The sequence below is a fragment of the Jaculus jaculus genome, chromosome 15 (genome assembly GCF_020740685.1).
Source record: "Jaculus jaculus isolate mJacJac1 chromosome 15, mJacJac1.mat.Y.cur, whole genome shotgun sequence".
In the NCBI taxonomy this organism is placed as follows: Eukaryota; Metazoa; Chordata; class Mammalia; order Rodentia; family Dipodidae; genus Jaculus; species Jaculus jaculus.
The window spans coordinates 72,715,506-72,735,759 of NC_059116.1; the positions used below are offsets into that span (position 1 = coordinate 72,715,506).

Consider the following 20,254-nt stretch of genomic DNA (forward strand, 5'->3'; position numbering starts at 1 on the left):
CTGGGTTGATCTTCTGGCTCCTGCTCAACTATTTATTCAGTATGTTATTTCAGACAAGTTCATTCATTTTTCTAAGCCTGTTTTTCACCCGATTGCTGTATCTCCCTGAGAGGGTTGCAGTGAGACTTGTACAAGTGCTCAGCACAGCAGCGAGCTATCTCTTCCTTCACTTGTGGTGCTATCACTAGCTCTACTTTAAAATGAAATAGCTGCGGCATTTTCTGGATCTTACTCCAGGTATGCTGGCATAAAGGACTAAGGTTTAAAAGAATGCTAAAGAGTAGAAATAATTTTTAAAAGTATAATAATTGATGTATTTATACTAACACATAGGCTAGTAGAGTTCAACAAACTAGTATAATTCTAAGTTTTTCCAGTTTTCTAAGTTAATTCAAAACACTCCCATCAATTCCATTTCCTTGCATCTACTTACCTACATGCCAGACATGGCGCTACACACATCTTTTTACTTTGTGTGTGTATGGCTGCATGGGTGTGCACAGGTGCACGTGCACATGTACGTAAATGCATACTAAGGCTACTGGTTGGCATTAGGTGTCTTCCTCAATTGCTCTCACCTTATTTATTAAAATAAGACCTCGCAGGGCATGGTGGCACACGCCTTTAATCCCAGCACTCAGGAGGCAGAGGTAGGAGGATTGCCATGAGTTCAAGGCCACCCTGAGATGACAGAGTTAATTCCAGGTCAGCCTGGACCAGAGTGAGACCCAACCTCGAAAAACAAAACAAAACAAAACAAACAAACAAACAAAAAATAAGGCTTCTACTGAACCCAGAGATCGCTGACCTGGCTCGTCTAGCTAGCCAGCTTGCTTTAGCGAGTCACCTACCTTTATCAGCCCAGTGTTTACAAGGCCCCGTGTGGGGTCCAAACTCAGGTCCTTATGCTTGCATGACCAGTGCCACTGGGCCATCTTCCCAGCCTAGTACCACACAGGCCTTGTATATTAGTCTTACTTAACTCTCACATAAGTGACATACTGAATGTAACAAATTCAAGATTTGAACTCAGGTCGAACTCTATAGGCAATTTTAATTATTAGTTGTAATGGTTTTATAAGATAGCTGTCTTGAATAAATTTTTATATTTTGTCATTTATCGGACCCTAACCCTGTGAAAAAGGATACAAGGACTTGCATCCTGCCAGGTGAAACCTGTGCTACTTGGAACTGAGCCTTTGAAGCAGACATTTTGAGTGACTTCCTCTTCAGTGTCAGGTGCCTGCTGAGAAAGGAACGGGCTCGTGCTGAGCCTAGTCTGACAGGCTTTACTCTGACTCATAATGGCTTTCCAGTGTCAAGGTGGTAGGGGACGTAATGGTACCATGTTTGATTTACTGAGGGCTAAGTTGCCAATATCTGAAGTATATAATGGATAAATGAATAATTACTGTCAGACAATAACTCAAACATTAAGTACCTCCCGATGTCAAGTTCATTTGGAATAAGTTTGGCTAGGCTTTTGCTATGTGTCATCGTCAACTGAGACAGGTCACCTTCTCAGGCTACTTTTTATTCATAAATGTTGATAGTTAGCTGCTGGATCTACATTGCAGGTAGATCAGGAGGAAAGACCAAAGTGGGAGGAAGTGCTTTGAAACCTGACAAGTACCATATAAAAATAACATAATCATGTAATGATGATTTTAAAGATATAAAAATTGAGGTTCTGTGTCTCCTTAACTTGCCAATATTCTGTCACTGACTTCAGAATTTCCATCTTATGCTTTTGTGTTTTGGAATAGTCCATGAAGACAAAGAATAAAGCTGGGCAGAAAATGTGGCAGTTGTGAGCCAAGATGACTTTTCTAGGTAAGTTTAAAGTTAAAAACACTGATTGGCAAAATTTTTAGTATTGTACATGCTATGAGTTGAATAAATTATATTGAAAAAAATACTGAATATTATTTTGTAGCCAAGCTCAAAAAAGGAGAGTAGCTTCTAAGGAGTGGGCAAGAATCTCTGTGCAGCTCTACGGAGGGATTGTGATTACTGAGTCATTTGTTTAGGCAGTTTAAAATATCAGCCAATTAGGCACTATACTAATCTCAAGACCAATGAGGAAGAACAGAGGCAACAACCCAGATTTCTATAAAACTACAGGACCTAGTCAGTTTCCTGGAAGGAATCTAACTGTTTTCTGCTTGACTCTAAGAAAGCCTGGTTTCATGATGTGCTAGAACAGAATCTGTGTGGAGTGACTTCCTCCCTGCAATCCCCACTGCCCACCTGCGGAGATGTTCCGGGCAAGATACACAGGAAGGAGTTCTACTCTTCTAGCAGGAATTGGAGGAGGCAAAGATGCTACTGAAAGTACTGTAGACAGCCACAGCCCAAAGTGAATGTCAGAGCGTCTCCTCAAAAAGAAACCCAAGTCAGCATTCTGCTGGGGCTTAAAGGAGAGAGAGATCTGTCTCTATATGCTCTAAGACACCCAACAGTCACTACAAAATATTGTGCAGCAGACTTGGTACTAACAGTTTACGATTAGATTCTTTATAAACTGTCAGAGGTTAGTTTAGTGAATACAAAGTTTATAGTCTGATTAGATTCCTCTTATGCTATGAATTTCTAGTATCTTCTAGTGGATACAACTTATGGGTTTCAGAATCAGAATTAAGCTTTGTAGCCTCATTACAAATATACTTTCAACTAGGTTGTGGGTGATTTACATCCAAAATATAGCTTGCTGGCCTGTTTACCTGTACTTCCCACTAGGACCTTGTTCAGACAGTTCTGGAAATGGTAAAGGGCTTACTTTCTCATGCTTGTGTTTCTCCTTCTCCTTCTCTTTCTTCTCTCTCTCCCTTTTCTCCTTCTCCCTTTCCTTTTCTTTCTTCTCCTTCTCCTTCTCTTTCTTCTTCTTCTTCTCCTTTTTGTCTCTCTTCCTTTCTTTCTCCTTAGGTTTCTCTTTTTCCTCAAACAGCTTTTCCGGGAGCATTGGAGACAAGGCAGGCAGCAGGGACGGGACCCGCACTGCGGCCGCGGGGCCGAACAGAGGCAGCGCCATCTCCTTGGGCGGCAGCAGCAGCGGCCCGGGGGCCGCCTTCAGCTTGTCTTCTCTACCTTTATCTTTAACCCTTTCTTTGTCTCTCTTCTCTTTATCTCGCTTGCCTCTTTCTCTGTCTTTTTTCTTGTCTTTATGCTTCTCCTTCTCCTTCCTCACAATTCCATCTTTCAATCTCACTTTTGTATCGATGTCTTCAAACTCTCTGATTTTAAATTTATAGGGATCTGAATCTTCATCTTTCAGAATCTCCTTCCATGGGTACTTGGTTTCCTTGCCAGCTTCCTTTTCCTTTTCTTTCTCTTTCGCTTTATCCTTCTCTTTACTCTTTTCTTTGCTTTTGTCTTTTTCCCTCTCCTTATCTCTTTGCTTTTCTTTCTTTTTCAATTTAGTTTTCAGTTCTTTTTTCAACTTCTTCTTTACCTCCATGGATGAGGGTAACTTGGGTTTGTCCTCATACACCTTGTGGAGAGGCTCAGGAGTGGGAGGAGAAGCTGAGGGAGAAGAGAGGTAAGGGAAGCTGGGAGGCACGCTGGAAGGGGTTGCCAGTTTCGCCTTCCGTACAACCTCATCAATGGAGGCGTCCATTGTCCATGAGTTATCAGAACTTGAAGTTCCGCCTGAGAGAGGCAAAGGAGTGGATCCTGCCTTTGTGAAGTTATTCGAGGAGGTGGAAGCTTTTGGAGTGGTACACTCTGAGGCTGAAATTCTTTTAGGGCTAGTAAAAATGTCTGCTTCCGAGTCTGACCCGGAGGAAAACTCAAAGGGATCTGGCTCCCGCTCAGCACAGGCGCGAGCAATCACAGCATCAATAGAGTCATCAATAGTTTTATCTGTCACAACCACCTTTTTGGGTGGAGTCTCATTGTTCATTTTCCCAGCATCCGGGGGAGTTAGCGTTTGTCTCACCTGGACGATCTCTTTGCTGATTTTCTCACTGGCAGTAGTGGAAGGAGTCCTGTTTGGTGTCTCAGGTCTGGCCGGGGTGGGGGGTGTAAGAGTCATCATCTTAGGGCTCTTGGGGCTCTTGGGGCTTTTAGAACGTCCCGGTGATTTCTTTTCTTTGGATATGGTTTTTGGTGACCGAATAGGACTTCCAACCACTGCTGATGACGGGGTAGTTTTAGGTGATTTAGTTTTCTGTCCTGGAGAGCTAGTTTTTGTCTTTGTTTTAGGTGTAAATGACTTTGTATCTAATGGTTTTGCAGTTGGTATTTGTGACCTGGCAAACGGAGCCAACATCGGGGGCTCTGGTGACAGGGGTGCTCGGTCTGCAGTGTCCTGCACGTGGGCGGGGGAGAGCATGGGCGGGGTCTTCTGTGTGTTGATGGAGCTGAGAGGCTCTCGCGCTTCCAGCGCCGCCCCGTCCAGGCTGTCCGCCTTGCAGCTCAGCAGCCGCGCTCGCTTCCCAGCAGGCACCTCTTCAGCTTCAGGGCTGTCCAGCGGCCTCTTACCCAAGATGTTCTCATCATTAACGACTTCTTCGTCCTCCATTTCTTCATCTTCTTCCAGGGGAACCTGCATGGCTTCAGCCGATGTGCCCCCATCAGTGGGCACCTGCTCCTCTTCTTCCTCTAGTAAAGGAAGGAAAGGGAATTATTAGACCATAATAAAACTAGTGAACACAATGTGTCAAGCATGATTTCCACGAAGGAAATGAAATTATTGAGTGTTTAAACAATAAAGCAGTAAGTCTTCTCAGATCTCCCTAACTTATGTTTCAGCATTTAAAAAGGGGCAACCAAGAAGTGCTTCCTTAATTAATTCTCTTCTCAACCAAATATTCTATTTCCAGGCAGCTTCGACATGGTCTTCTTCTGTGTCTCTCCCCTCCTCAAATAAAAGATGTGACTTCTGCAACAAGTTTTAATTTTTTGGACATAATCCCTAGCCTGTTTATCTTCACTTGGTGTCAGCCACTTGGTTAGGAGGCATGGCACAGTGCAGTAAATTGGGCTTAGACCTCGGAAACAGGGAGCTTCAGTTAAAGCTCAGGTATTCAGAGCCACAGGCCGTAGGTAATCGCATAACCTCTTTGAGCCTGTTTCCTGACCTTTTCAAAAGGGCCTCATGCGCCTGCCTACTGGACTGAAATGTAAGACCAGATCTCTTCTTTTCACTTCTATTAACGAGTCTAAAGGCCAAAGGAATGAGGAATAATTTCTGACCTGAAACACTGCATGTATACAGGACATATATGATGCTGTTGGAGTTCAAAGGGCTGGCTGGGATGCTAAGCCTGTGGGAAGAACTTCAGGAATTAGGCAGTATGCAGAATGCAAGGTTAGGTGACAAAGAGTTAAGACGAGGAAGTATATAAGAATCAGGGAATCATTTAATGTGTGTAGAATGTAGGGAATAAGATGGAAAACAGTAGAAAGTTTAGTAGAGTTGCATCCAGGTCCCAGGACTTGGCTTCTATTGGTAGCTTGGGTGCAGGAGGGTTTTAGACGAGGGAGAGAAAGGCTAGGGTAGATGTTAAGAAGACTTTCCCGGTAGGAACACATGATGCATGAGGATGGAAGGCAATAGAAGCCAAAGGACAGACCAGGTAGCGGCTACTGATGTGATCCGGCTATGAGGAGAAAAGAGACTAAATTAGAACAGTGACAAGGGGTAGGCAGCACTGGAACGAACTGATGTCCTGAAGACAGGATGGATAGGACCTGACAAAAGATCAAGTGTAAGAGTTGAAGGATGAGCCAGGCGTGGTGGCGTACACATTAATTCCAGCACTTAGGAGGCAGAGGTAGGAGGAGCGCTGTGGGTTCAAAGGCACCCTGAAACTACATAGGGAGTACCAGGTCACCCTAGAGTGGCCTAGAGTAAAACCTTACCTCAAAAAACAAAACAAAACGACAACAACAAAGAAGAAGAAGGAAGAAGAATTATTGAAGGATTCAAACAAAGTTCAGGCCTTTCTAGCCCAGGATGGTAACTGTTGCCATTAACAGAAAGAAGAAATAGGAAATGAAGAATGATGATTAGTTCAATCCTGAAGAGTTTTTATGGGCAGGGTGAAGTACAAGGTGGCAGCTGAGACCTTTGAGGAATACCTAACATGTATGTACCAGAAGTAGAAGAACAAAAGAAATATGTGGAAGATCAGAAGCCAAAGAGAACAATGGAGCAAGTTTTCAAAAGGAAGGTGAGGCTTGAGGCCAGTGAGAATGAAGGCTAAGTAAGAGCAACTAGGGGTGACCAGCTACATAAATGTGGCACTGGACACCGTGAGGTGAAAAGAATGGTGCAGCACAGTGACCGATAATGGCGCCACCAGCTCTCTCAGGCAAAGCACAAAGGAGTCATTTCAGACTATTACTTTCCCCACTTCCCCTCCAAATTGGAACTTCTGGGCACACATGGTTTACTTTAATGTGCCCCTGCCCCATGCCTCTCTGTTCTTAGTTCTAATCCCCTGCACCTCTCTTCTGCATGGCTGCAATACCTTCTAACTAGTGCCTGCCTGTGGGCACCTTTCCAGAGCACACCACCATATGGGAGCTTCTAGATAAACACATCCGAGCATGTGGCTTTGCACTGGTCCCATCAGAAGCAGAAGAAGAAGGACTATGAATTGGTCTCTATTTGGTCCTTTAAAGAAGTCAGTCATGAGCTGGAGAGATGGCTTAGCTGTTACAGGCACATGCCTGTGAGGCCTAAGGACCCAGGTTTGATTCCCCAGTACCCATGTAAGCCAGATGTACAAGGTGGTGCATGTGTCTGGAGCTTGTTTGCAGTGGCTAGAGGTCCTGGTGTGCCCATTCTCTCTCTGTGTGTCTGCCTCTTTCTCAATAAATAAATAAATAAACATTGAACTCGCTAGTGAAAGTTTATGTTTATTAAAACAGCTCCATTTTTCATATAGATTCACTAAAAATATACATGCCATATGGTTCAATCATAGAAAAAAGTTGCTAAAATAAAAACTTTTCTTTTTTCTAACACTTATTTACATGTATGTGTTTATAGGCATGCCAGGGCAAATGAATGTAAGATACTGGGCTGTCTTGGAAACTGAACCTGGGCAACAGGTCTTACAAGCAAGAGCCTCTAACAGCTGAGCTATTCTCCCAGGCTCAGTAAGAACTTTACAGTGTGCTGTAGATTGGGTTTTAACTGTCCCATAAAGGCACATATGTTAAAGGCTTGTTCCCTACCTTCTAGCTATTGGGAGGGGTAGAAACTTCATGGGGTAGGGCCTATAAGGGAACAGGTCATGAGGGGGCAGACCTGCTTCTATTCGACCATGGTGTGTGGCTCGGCCACAGGCCACAGTGCTGGCTAATCATGGACGAGACCTGAAACTGTGAGCCAAAATAGCCTTCCTCCCTTACAAGATGGCTACCTCAGGTTGGGTAGTGATGGAAAGTTAAGCAACGTATCTGGATACATTTTCATCAGCAACACAAAGGAAATTATGTTAAATAATATGAATGATTGGATACATATTCTCTTCAAATCACATGAAATAAACAAAATGCATTCATATTAATGTCCATTTTTTCAAAACTTCACAAAAGCTGATGGGGGCAGGGCAGGACAATACAAACATCATGACAATTGTCCCTCCATGATACAAACAACCCAGACTCACTATATTTCCTTGAGGAATAATGAGAAAACCATGCTTGTTTACCAACCTTTTCAAACAGAAACAAAACAAGGCAATGGGGTCTGAATACACCACAAGGATTTGGGGGAGGTGAATTTTATGCTAGTATAAATATTGACTTAGAAAAGAATATTTTTTTAACTAAAACAGTAAGTGCCTTTAATGAAACACTATCATCTAAAAAGCTTGTAGACATTGGGGAAAGGAAATTGCTTGCACATGGCATAGAAGCTTTTGGGCTCATTAACCACACACATGCAGCAGACTTTTAATTCAGGGGCATGTTCACAAACTAAGCAGAAAATACACTTCTCGTTTTAAATCTTAACTAAAAAGACAATAAAATGCTACCCACATGTATTTCCTCCAAATTAAATGCACTTAATTAGATTTCTTGTGATTATTTTTAGAGAAAAAAAGTATACATATAGGGCTGGAGAGATGGCTCAGGGGTTAAGGTGCTTGCCTGTGAAGCCTAAGGACACAGGTTCAATTTCCATAAGTCAGATGCAGAAAGTGGCACATGTATATGGAGTTTGTTTGCTGTGGCTGGAGGCCCTGACATGCCCATACTCTCTATCTGTCTGTTTCCCTCTCTCTTTCTCTCTCTCTCTTACATAAATAATTTTTTTTAAAAAAAAGAAATATCCATACCTTTAAAAAAGCATATATACAAAATCATTTTGTTGTTGTGATAGGGTCATGATGTTCCCTGGGCAGTCTCAGCCACTCCCTGCAGCCCAGGTTGGCCTCAAACTTGTGATCCTCCTGCCCTCAGCTTTCATTTGGAATGCTAGGATTACGGGTGTGTACTAACATTCCCCCTTTTTATTAGTGAGATTATCTAAAGTGTTTCTTCTTTCTTCAAAAACCACCTTCATATTATTTGGATATAAGATGTATTTATCTTAACCAGTTCCTTGAAGTGTGACTCATTCATTCATTCATTCATTCATTCATTCATTCATTCATTCACTCACCCACCGTATGTCATCTAAATGCCAATATGGTTATCATTATGTTAGACTCTAGAGATAAAAAGTCACATATGACACAATGTCTTGGCCTCCAGTTTAAATGGTAGGGTGGGAATCCAGACAAGGTATATATAGAGACTCAAAATAAAAATGGTGACTAGAAATATGGACTGAAAGTGGGATGTGTTCCCACAACCACAGTTCAACTTAGAACAGCCCACTTAATCCCTCCGAAACCTAAGATTTTTTTTTAACCTATACGATATAAAGACTGGCATCTGAGCTCTGTCTAAGTGTTTCATATTACCCAGGCCATCTTTATATGTGATTGATCATGTATGAGGGATAAAGAGCAGGACAAGCTTTTCCCGCTCTTAAACATTCCACTGAAAAACAAGCCATGTGCTTGGCATTCTGATTTGTGTTATTATTGTTTGTGTGCAGCAGGGTCTCACTTTGGTCCAGGCCCACCTGGGACACATTGTGTAACCAGGGCTGACCGCAAACTCAGGCTGGCCCTTCTTGAGCCTCTCCACTGCTGCAATTAAAAGCATGAGCCACCATGGCAGCTCTGGTGCTTGGAATTCTGACTACTTTATGTCTTGGAAAAGGTCATGTCATTAAGATGTTGCTGTCAATGTTTAATTATTTTTTTCGAGGCAGGGTCTCACTCTGGCCCAGGCTGACCTCGAACTCACAGTGATCCTCCTGCCTCTGCCTCCCGAGTGCTGGGATTAGAGGTGTGCGCCATCACGCCAGGCTAATTAAAAAAAAAAAAAAAACTTTAAAAATTTTAATTGTCAGCTACCTCGAAAAACAAAACAAAACAAACAAACAAACAAACAAAAAACCCAAATTTAATTGTGTTAGAGAGAGAGAGGCCGACAAGGCGACAGACAATGAGCATGCCAGGGCCTCTAGCCACTGCACTGAACTCTAAATGCGTGCACTACCTTAGCCATCTGGCTTACATGGGTACTAAAGAAACTAAAACTAAGTCTTTTGCCAGTAACCATCTTAACCCTAAGCCATCTCTTCTGCCCCATTTTTTTTAATTGAGCAGTTATCTTCACAATAGTTATCTCATTTTTTAATTTTTAAAAATTTAATTAATTAATTAATTTGAGAAAGAGGCAGATGATAGACAGGAAGATGATAACTAGATACACAGAGAGACAGACAGATAGAGAATGAGTGGGCCAGGGCCTGCAGCCACTGCAAACGGACTCTAGATGCAGGCGCCACCTTGTGCATATGGTTTATGTGGGCACTAGGGAGCCGAACCTGGGTGCTTAGCCAGTGCTTTAACCACTAAGCCATCTCTCGAGCTCTATTTTTATTTGTTAAAATATTTTTCTTATTTATTTTCGAGCAGAGACAGAGACAGAATGGACATGCCAGGGATTCCAGATGCATGTGCCACCTTGTGCATATGGCTTTGCATGGGTACTGGAGAATCAAACTTGGGCTTTGAAGGCCAGCACCCTAATTGCTAAGCCCTCTCTGCAGCCACAGTTGCCTCTTTTCGAGACAAGCTTTCTCTAGACTGGTTGCCTCGTGAGCTCCAGGGGTCCTCCTTATCTCTGCCTCCCCAGTGCTGGATTGTAGGGGTCACCATGCTCAGTTTTGTTTTGCTTTAATATGGGTACTAAGCACTTTACTCTCCCCAGCTTCCTTACCTCCCACCTTCCTTCTCTTCCTTTCTGTTTTCTGCATTGGGGGGGGGCTGGTATATGTATTGTATGTATGATTTTTTAAAAAAATATTTCATTTTTATTTATTCATTTGAGAGAGAGATATACAGAAATAGGCGGTGGGGGGAAGGGAGAGAGAGAGAATATGGGTGCACCAGGGCCTCTAGCCACTGCGAATGAACTCCAGATGCATGCTCCCTTTTGCATCTGCCTTACGTGGGTCCTGGGGAGTCAAACCTGGATCCTTTGGCTTTGAAGGCAAACGCCTTAACCACTAAGCCATCTCTCCAGCCCCATATGTATGATTTCTTTTTTAAATATTTTGGTTGGGTGCAGTGGCACACACCTTTAATCCCAGTACTCAGGAGGTAGAGGTAGGAGAATTGCTGTGAATTCGAGGCCAGCCTGGATTTTACAGAGTGAGTTCCAGGTCAACCTGGGCTAGAATGAGACTCTACCTTGACAGAACAAAATACTTATTTACAAGGAGAATGAGAATGTGTGCACAAAGGCCACTTGCTACTGCAAACAAACTCCAGATGTATGTTCCACCTTGGTCACCTGGTTTTATGTGGGTCCTGGGAATCTAACCCAAGCCATCAGGCTTTGCAAACAAGCCCCTGTAACTGCTGAGTCGTCTCTCCAGCTCCCTGTCATGTGTATGGCCATAAGCATGCCCTGGCATGTGACTGGTGGTCCAAGGATAACTAACCTTGGGTGTAGATCTCTGCCTGCTACTTTGTTTGAGGCAGCGTCTATGAACGCCACAGCAGCTGGCCTGCAGGCTTTGGTTATTCCCTTACCTGCTTCCCACTGCCCATGGTATACTGCGTGAGGTTACAGACACATGCGCCACTTGTGTCTAGCTTTATGAGTTCTGGGGGACTGAACTCCAACTGTGGGGCTTGTACAGCAAATACTTTTAACCACGGAGCTATCTCCCTGGACCTGTGCAGACATTTTAAGCACAGTGAGCTAACACAAAGCTAGACTACTTTGGGGCAAAGAGGACAGAGAAGACGGCACCTAAGTGAAGAATTGGATGGAATTCTGAGGAGCAAATGGATGTGAAGCACAAGTTTTTCCAGGAAAGTCAGACTCAGGTGAGAGGCTGCTGCAAGGAGAGGGAGTCTGGGGTGGTTGGCTGGTAACAGGGTGACAGACAGACACTAAAGGCCGGGGAGGAAAAGAGCAGCAGTGACACCAGCATGCATCATCCTTTCCAACAGTTTACCCTGCAACTAAAAAAAATTAATTCCATCTACATCTCTGCGTAAGATATTTTACATACTATCCTGTCTATAGTTTAATAGAAGTCAAGCCCTTAACATAATTCAACATGTAGAAGTGGATATATATTTTTAAGCAAACCCATTTGCTTGAAAATGAAATTAATCGCAAAGACAAGACAATTAAGCAATGACAATTCTTATGAGTCTAGTCAATCAATACGTAGTAGAGTACGGAGGATATTTTAGAAATACCTATATATACACACACTGACCTGCGGAAAAGCACTATTTCACTAACATTGTGTTCCATAAAAGACTAAAATGCTATATAAGCAAGCCAACCTGAAATGACACCTAGCATTATAAATGGCCTAATCTATATGTTAATAGTGTTGTATCACATAACCGCAGCAAGGCCAAGATAGCAATATGACTTTGGGGTTTCTATGGCTACATCCTGGGCTAGCGTGCTTGAAAAGGCTGGCTGCTGACACCACATAAGCATCTGAGTATTTCTTTTTGGTTATTTATTATATGATTTATGATAACGACAACATCTCCTATTTTCTGTCCTCCTCAGATACAATGAGTTGCTATCGTTAATCACCCTTCTCGGTTCAACTATGATTACAATAGCAAAGTAGGGCCTAGCTCTGGTAATACTGTGGATTTTTTTCACAAGAAATAAATACAAGTAGATCTCGAGACAATGTCAATATCTCTAATATTTTAATCATCTTCCTTTAAGTCTTTCAGAATAAATTTTGTTACAACTAAGATCCCATTTTTAGGATATAAGCCCTGGGTGTGAATCAAATTTATAATCAGTACCGTGTATTCACAGTTTCCATGATCATGGTTTTCTTAAACTTGCCATACAGTAGGAAGACTACTGCAGGATGCAGCTGTCTCTGAGAGAAACAATGGCAGTTTCTTCCTTCCTGATTAATAAAACCAATCTACTGCTTTACCTCAGAAAAAGACAAATTAGCTACATATCTATCAGAAGGCAAAACAGAAAGAAAGAATAGAAACCTGGTAACAACACAGACATGTATCATAGGCCTCTGCCCATCGCTGGCTATATGGCCGCCTCCTCTTTCTAAAATTCAATTTGCTTTGACAATTTGGGTTAACAGAAAGTAGCACCTCTTCGACTTTTGAGTGACTGTAAAACCAAGTATGTACTCAGAGAAGTGTTTAATATATGAGTGACATTGTAAAGAAGTAACCAAAGCACAGAAATGCTTTGCCTCCCTGCATCTATTGATGGTCAAATACAGTGCTAATCAAGAGTCACCATGTGACTTACTTTGGCCAGTGGGTCAGCTGGTGACATAAGCAGAGGCCTGAAAACCACTTGCACACTGGAGCTCGGCCTCGTGCAACTCTTGGGGAACTTGCAACCACTGCCTTGTGAATAAACCTAAATTATGAGAAGTAAAGAGCCTAAAGCCCGAGCCACAGCAGCAGATATGGAAGTGAGCCCGCTGAGGCCCAGTGGGCCGCAGCTACAGGGAGCCCAGCAGGTCGGCAGAGGAACTGCACAGCTCAGCCAAACCAAACTGTTGAGCGCAAGACTGAGCTGACAGAGAACTGCTGCTTCAAATGGCTGAACTTCAGGTGACCTGCAACACAGCAACATGTCACTGTGCATTCACACATACGTGTATAATCAGTGCTTGTTAATTTTTTAAAATGTTATTTATTTATTCACATGTACATACGGGCACACCAAAGTCTCTTACTACTGCAAAACAAACACCAGAGGCATGTGCTATTTTTTTGCATCTGACTTTATGGCAGTGGCTGGGGAACTGAACCCAGGCGGCCAGGTTTTACAGGTAAGCCCCTTTAACTCTGAGCCATTTCCCCAGTCCCTATCCCTGTTATTTCTATAAGGATGCTGCAAACACTGAATTGCAAGTATCAAAACATCGCTTCTAAGGAAAATATGGGATTAGGTTCCTGTGAGGGTCTGGTTGGATCAAATGCTCAGCACATAACTTTGCGTTTAATTTTATTTCCTTCGGTCTTGATGCTGGAGGTCTTCCTCATCATCTCCACCTTATTTACTGAGGCAGGGCCTTTCGCCTGAACCCAGAGCTCCCAGTTTCAGCTGTAGCTAGCCAGCTTGCCCCAAGAATCCCTTACCCCTCCTGAGCAGCGGGGTTACAGGCAGGCTGTCAAAACTGCCTAGTATTGATGTGAGTGCTGGGGATGTGAACCCAGGTTCTCACACTTGTTCAGCAAGTGTTTGACCACTCCTGTCTCCTTCTTCCTCCACTGTCCTTTATCCTCCATTTTCCTTCCCTTTCCTTTCCTGTGTTTTAAAAAATATTTTATTTTACAATTACTTATTTATTTATTGGGTGGGGATGGGCGAGCCAGGGCCTCCAGCCAGTGCAGAAAAACTCCAGACACGTGTGCCCTCTTGAGCATCTGGCTAATGTGGGTCCTGGGGAATCGAACCTGGGTCCTTTGGCTTTGCAGGTAAATGCCTTAACTGCTAAGCCATCCCTCCCGTCCCAATTCCTGTGTTTTTTTGAGACACAATTTCTCTTGATAGCCCAGCATGGCTTGAAACTTCCTATATAATAAGCCAGGCTGGCCTGGAATTTGTGGCAATCCCCCTGCCTCAGCTTCCTGAGTGTAGGGGTTACACTGAAGCCAGCTGTGTGTGTTTCTATTTAAAAGTACCTTGCTTAGTATGCACTTCTTAACACTGGCTACCAGCTCTACAGCTCACACCTGAAGGAAGACTGTGCTGATACACACTTCCTCCCTTGTGAGGCAATCAGAGGCTTGTGTGTCAGAATAATGTACAACAATTTAGAGGTCTGCTGAGAGCCACTGTAAATGCAAAAGTCACCAACAGAAAGCAAAACGCATACAACATAGGCTATTAAACACAGAGCACAAAAATGATACTCGTTTAGTGTGAGAGCTGAAGGGAAGGTGGAGGGTTACCCTGTTCTATCTCAGCTGGGAACCTAAATGTCAGGTTATGCAATTTCTTTAATCATTTCACACATGTACTCAAATGATTCTAAGAGTGTCATGAGTATTCTAGGGTTACATATACCTGTTAGTGAGTAGACAAATTGACAAAACCAGACTAGAATTTGCAAATAAAGATCAATTGTTTATGACTGTATGCATTCAACATTGCATGTTTGTATGGACTACTGACATTAAAAATATTTTTATTTGAACATAATTGAAGTTCTCACAAGCATTCTATAAAGAGTGTGTGCCTGGTGAAGTATGATATCACGACACGTGTGACTAGATGTTTTACCAAATTCAAATTAGGATACAGTTTAGCTGAATTCAAAGAACAGTCATGTAAAGACATTGTATTCCAGCAACATGACCATGTTTTGAAATTTCTGGAACAGAGTGAGGTTTTTTTCCTTCCAGGGTCTGCTTTTCTCAGCAACATTCTTCCTTTGGCTAGACCATCCCTCCCTCCCTCCCTCCCTCCCTCCCTCCCTCCCTCCCTCCCTCCCTCCCTCCCTCCCTCCTTCCCTCTCTCTCTCTGTCTCTCTCAAGCTCAAGCTTGACAGTGTCTTTTCAAAAAAGTGGTCTGTGGCCATGCTATGATCCCAAATAAGGAACAATTTCTGTCTGATTATTAATGTCATTGCTGCCTGTTCTCCCGAACAGCCTCGCTGAGACAGGAACTAATCTCACTGTCAGTGTAAACCGTTATAAGCTGCTGATGAATACAAATGGCTGATGCCGGTTCAACTCTTTTTTGACCAGTGATGGAGTGAATGGATAGTGGTTCAACAGAAACTAGACTTTGGATTTTAAAATTTGATCTTTCTCAAGCTCATGATGCAATATGGTAAGTCACCTTAGGCAATTTAAAGGTAAGTAAACAAAAGACAAGGTTTCTGTGCTCACAGATTTTATTAGTAGAACCAGAGGCAACAAATAAACACAAAGGATAATTCACAGTGATTAAGAATGAGGAGAAGACAGAGCTAGGAGAGAGTCACTGGGGAAGGACGAATGAGGTTGCAGCTAGACCACAGAGAAGAGGTGGCCCTGGGTGATGCTTTGAACAAGCCTTCCTGGGAAACAAGGAGAGCCAGAGCAAAGGTCATGCTGTGGGCTTGCTGGCCGCGGCAGAGAAGCTGCTGGGTGGCCCTGTGTAGAAGGGCACAGGGACAGCAGGGATCCCAAGGCTCGGCCTCTGCCCACTGAGGCATCAGAGAGCACACAAGGCAGCGAGGAACCACTGGCCTGCATCGGGAGCTCAGCTTGCGTGGAAGAAAGGAAAGGCAGGGAGAGAAAGCCGAGGAGAGAGCTTCACATCCTCCCTCTGCAGATGAGGAAGATAAATTCTCATGAAATATACACAAAAGTTCTGGAAAATAATAGTACTTTATTCTACCAGTGGAAAAATTCACAGTCACAGGAAATTGAAGGTGACTGGCCAGACTAAAACAAATGAAGCCAATAGGAAATAAGTTATTATATAAAATGTCACACATAAATTCTCATGAGACAAGCATGAGCCCTACTGTCCAACTCGTGTGAGAGACAAACCCAGCACCCACCTCAGACCTCGAATGCAGTCCTCTAACCCTAGGGCTTCCCGGGTGCACTGCACTCAAGACTGCACGTGGAGCAAGGCTGACGAGCCCGAGGCCTCGGCCTCATCCCAGGTTCGCAGTTGGCCACTATCCAGTGAGAACAGTGACGCCGACATGCGCACGCTGCACCGAGTGGTGGGTGTGTTCTACGCACTTTTAATGACACCTTTACTCTAACTGAACACTGTCCTAGCGCTCTAAATGACCTTGACAAAATTCAGGGATAAAAAAATCTTAAGACCTGGGGCTCTCAAGCTATTTTAGAATTAACTCTGAATAATTGTCCCACAATATGAGTTTCTTGATTAATTGCTTAAGATAAGGTCTCCTTTACGTTGTGGCCTCCAGTGGCTCCTTCTAGTTCCCATAATCACTTTTGTCTCATTCTTCTAAACCCTGGAAGGCTAAGAGAAAAATCAGAGATATACCAATTCCATTACTTGAGGATTAGCTAAAAGATAACCCTTTGTATTCCACACTGACTGTTACTTGAACAATTATTCAACAACTACAGTAGTTTGAGAGATGCACTAATTGTTTTCTGAGGGTTATCCCTGCTCTACAGCAGACAAAGTGATAGCTATCCCTCCTTTCACACTGCAAGTCTACATTTGGGTCACTGAGAAAAACATGCAGTAGTTTATGTTGCATCTTGGTTTTCTTTGATTTTGTTTCCTAAATAAAAAGTAAAAGCTAAAATAGGAGTAATCAGTCTTTCAAAGGCTTTACAGACTAACTAGAAAATTAGTACTCTATTTCTGACCAGATTTGTATCTTACAAGAGTCAAATTTCTGGTAGAAAATTGGCAGGGATAGCTGTTCCATCTAATTTCAGCAAAATTAGTATCCAGCCACCTGAATTTCTGGCAGCACTCCATTATGTTTATCCAAAGCATTAAGTAGACAGAAAATAAAAGAAAACTGACAATCATGTCTAAGCAAGTTAGTTTCTCTTTTTCCCTCTAACTACTCCCCCCACACATAGGGAAATCTTTAGATGTAAGTAATTTCAAAAGTAGACTTCATGAATGAATTCACAGTTTTGCCTCCCTCCTTCTGTGCACCTCAACTGTGACTAGAGCAAGGACGCGCACTCTGCTTTCAATGTACAAAGAACTCCATTATGATAAGCTGGCTCAAACTTGGTTTAGATTGGGTAAAATTTTTTTTAATCACAAATTCTTCAAGGAAAGAAATGAGTTTTATCAATTCACTACCTGTGCTAACAGACAGAAACAGTGATAGTGGTGACAGTTCTGTTTACAATATGAACAACTCCTAATAAAAAACTGAAAATCACAAACAAACAAAACCCCCTGAAAATCCACGAAAGTTCTTGCTTACTTTGGCTCCTTACAGAACTCAGGTGACAGAGAAAAGCCATGAGGAAGAGCTGTGCATTTACTGAGCACCATCCAATGTGCGCTCTGAGCACAGAGAAAGGAGAGAACACATCACCTTCTGCCTATATCACTTTGTAGCTAGCACCAACTAAGTCTGGTGGCTCTGACACTCCAAAAGCTAGAATGGAACTAGCAGGGACAGCGAAATATGCTGTGGGATTTGAAAGGCGGGCACAAAAGCCCAGCAAAGGATGGGGACTTGCATTTATTTATTCAGTAATATTTGTTGTACATCTATGTTCCAAAACTCAAATATAAAAGACATTCAAGCTGGGTGTGGTGGTGCACACCTTTAATCCCAACACTCGGGAGGCAGAGGTAGGAGGATCACTGTGAGTTAAAGGCCACCCTGAGATCACACAGTGAATTCCAGGTCAGCTTGGGCTAGAGTGAGACCCTATCTCAAAATAAACATAAAAATCAAAATCAAACTGTATACTCAGAAGAAGCTTACAAACTTGGAAATAATCTTATCTAAAATGTGATTGTTTGGCTGGAGAGATGGCTTAGCCGTTAAGGTGCTTGCCTGTGAAGCCTAAGGACCCATGTTCAACTCTCCAGATCCCATGTAAAGCCAGCGCACAAAGGTGATACAAGGTCACACAGGTGCACTAGTTGGTGCACGTATCTGCAGTTCGATTATGGTGGCTGAAGCCCTGGAGTGCCAATTCTCTTTCTTTCTTGCTATCTCTAAAAAAATAAATAATTAATTAAATAAAATGTGGTTGTTGACAACAGTAGTAATAATATACTAACTCAGAAATATTTTCAAGAGACACAATGCTCAACAGAAACACAGCATAAGCACATAATATAATTTAGACTGCTCAGCAGCCACATTAAACTCGCCAAAAGAAACAGGTCAGACTACTGTTTCCCCCCCAAGGTAGGGTCTCACTATAGCCCAGGCTGACCTGGCATCCACTATGTAGACTCAGGTGGCCTCAAACTCATGGCAATCCTGCTGCCTCTGCCTCCCGAGTGCTGGGATTAAAGGTGCACACCACCACGCCCGGCTCAAACTACTCTTTTTTTTTTTTTTTTGGTTTTTCGAGGTAGGGTTTCACTATAGTCCAGGCTTACCTGGAATTCACTGTGTAGTCTCAGGGTGGCCTCGAACTCACGGCGATCCTCCTACCTCTGCCTCCCGAGTGTTGGGATTAAAGGCGTGCGCCACCACGGCCGGCTCAAACTACTCTTTTTTTTTTTTTTTTGGTTTTTCGAGGTAGGGTTTCACTATAGTCCAGGCTTACCTGGAATTCACTGTGTAGTCTCAGGGTGGCCTCGAACTCACGGCGATCCTCCTACCTCTGCCTCCCGAGTGTTGGGATTAAAGGCGTGCGCCACCACGCCTGGCTCAAACTACTCTTAATAATACTCTTAACTCAGCACGTCATGATTATTTCAACACACATTAATATAAAAATGAGATTGTTTTCCATTCTTTTTATACTATGCTCTTGAAATCTAAAGTCTATTTTATACTTAAAGTATATATCAAATTGTGATACTAAAGTTTCATTGGAAATAATGGATTTGTATGTAGAGTTCCTAAAAGTAACTTGTGAAAAAGTAATCCACAAACCCAAAATGTTCCACACGCACTGCTGTGGCTGGACTGTGAGAGGACCACCTGGTCCCCAGCTGGTGGCAGTATTTTGGGAGGTGGCGCAAGCTTTAGGAGATAGAGGTAACCTGGAGAACGCAGAACATGGGGGTGGGCCACTGAAGGTCATACCTAGTGTCTTCCCCTCTCAGTTTCCTCCTTGCCACGAAGAAGCAGACTCTGCCACATGCTTTTGCCTCTGAGGTGCTTGGTCCTACCACCTCTTTTCCGCATGATAGACTGGGACTTCTGACGCCCAGTGCTTCCCTTTAAGGTTTTTATGTCACCATGAAGATAAAACTAACCTTAAGGGCTGAAGAGATGGCTTAGCAGTTAAGGCACTTGCCTGCGGAGCCTGAGAGCCAGGTTTGACTCCCTAGAGCCCATGGAAGGCAGCAACGCCAGGTGGCTGCACGTGCAGTTTGTCGTAGCGGCAGGAGGCCCTAGTGCACCCACATTCATCCTCTTTCTCTAAAAAAAGCAAATCAGAAAAACTTAAAAACCTGCAGCTTGGTCAAAAAGACCCATGCAAAGTTTGGTCCAAGGAAGACATGATTTCTGAAGAGATTAATGCCATTCAGAGAAACCAAGCACTTTGCACTGGGAGAAACACATAGATGGCCTTGAGAAAATCAGAAGCGGGTCAACCCTAAACACAGGCCCAAGTGTATGGAAGAGTTAGCTCACTTAAGACTCTTCATGCCCAGGCACACAAATACTGCAACAGTAGTCTCACGGAGCAACAAGAAATGCCAGGCTTTCACTCATCTGACTTCAGTAGGATCACAGTAGCTGTGGGGTTGACAAATGGCTTTGGGAGAGCACAAAACAGAACCTGAGAGATGAATGCAGCAACTCAGGAGAAAGGTGACTGCACTGAACAGATAATGTAGTTTATGGCAGGGGATTGTATTCCTATTAAGGGCAGAAGATCCAAACATAAGATGGGCATATGCATTTCATGGTCACTTCTTGTGGGATCTAGGTTTGCAATGCCTGTAGGAAAGCCCAGTGTGGATATGTGCCAGGGTTCTTTCAGATAGGAAGAACCTAGGACGTGGGCGGTTTCCTCTGGGAAGTTGGTGGGAGACC

General features: G+C 43.2%; 1 protein-coding gene across 1 annotated transcript in view; it reads right to left on the reverse strand.

The window, feature by feature from the left end:
• The window catches only part of Taf3 (TATA-box binding protein associated factor 3), a 196,708-nt gene that overhangs the window by 40,121 nt on the left and 136,333 nt on the right, over positions 1-20,254 (reverse strand). The window contains exon 3 of the mRNA XM_045135241.1: positions 2,780-4,602. Coding sequence (XP_044991176.1) covers positions 2,780-4,602 — 1,823 coding nt within the window. The remainder of the gene's footprint in view (positions 1-2,779; positions 4,603-20,254) is intronic.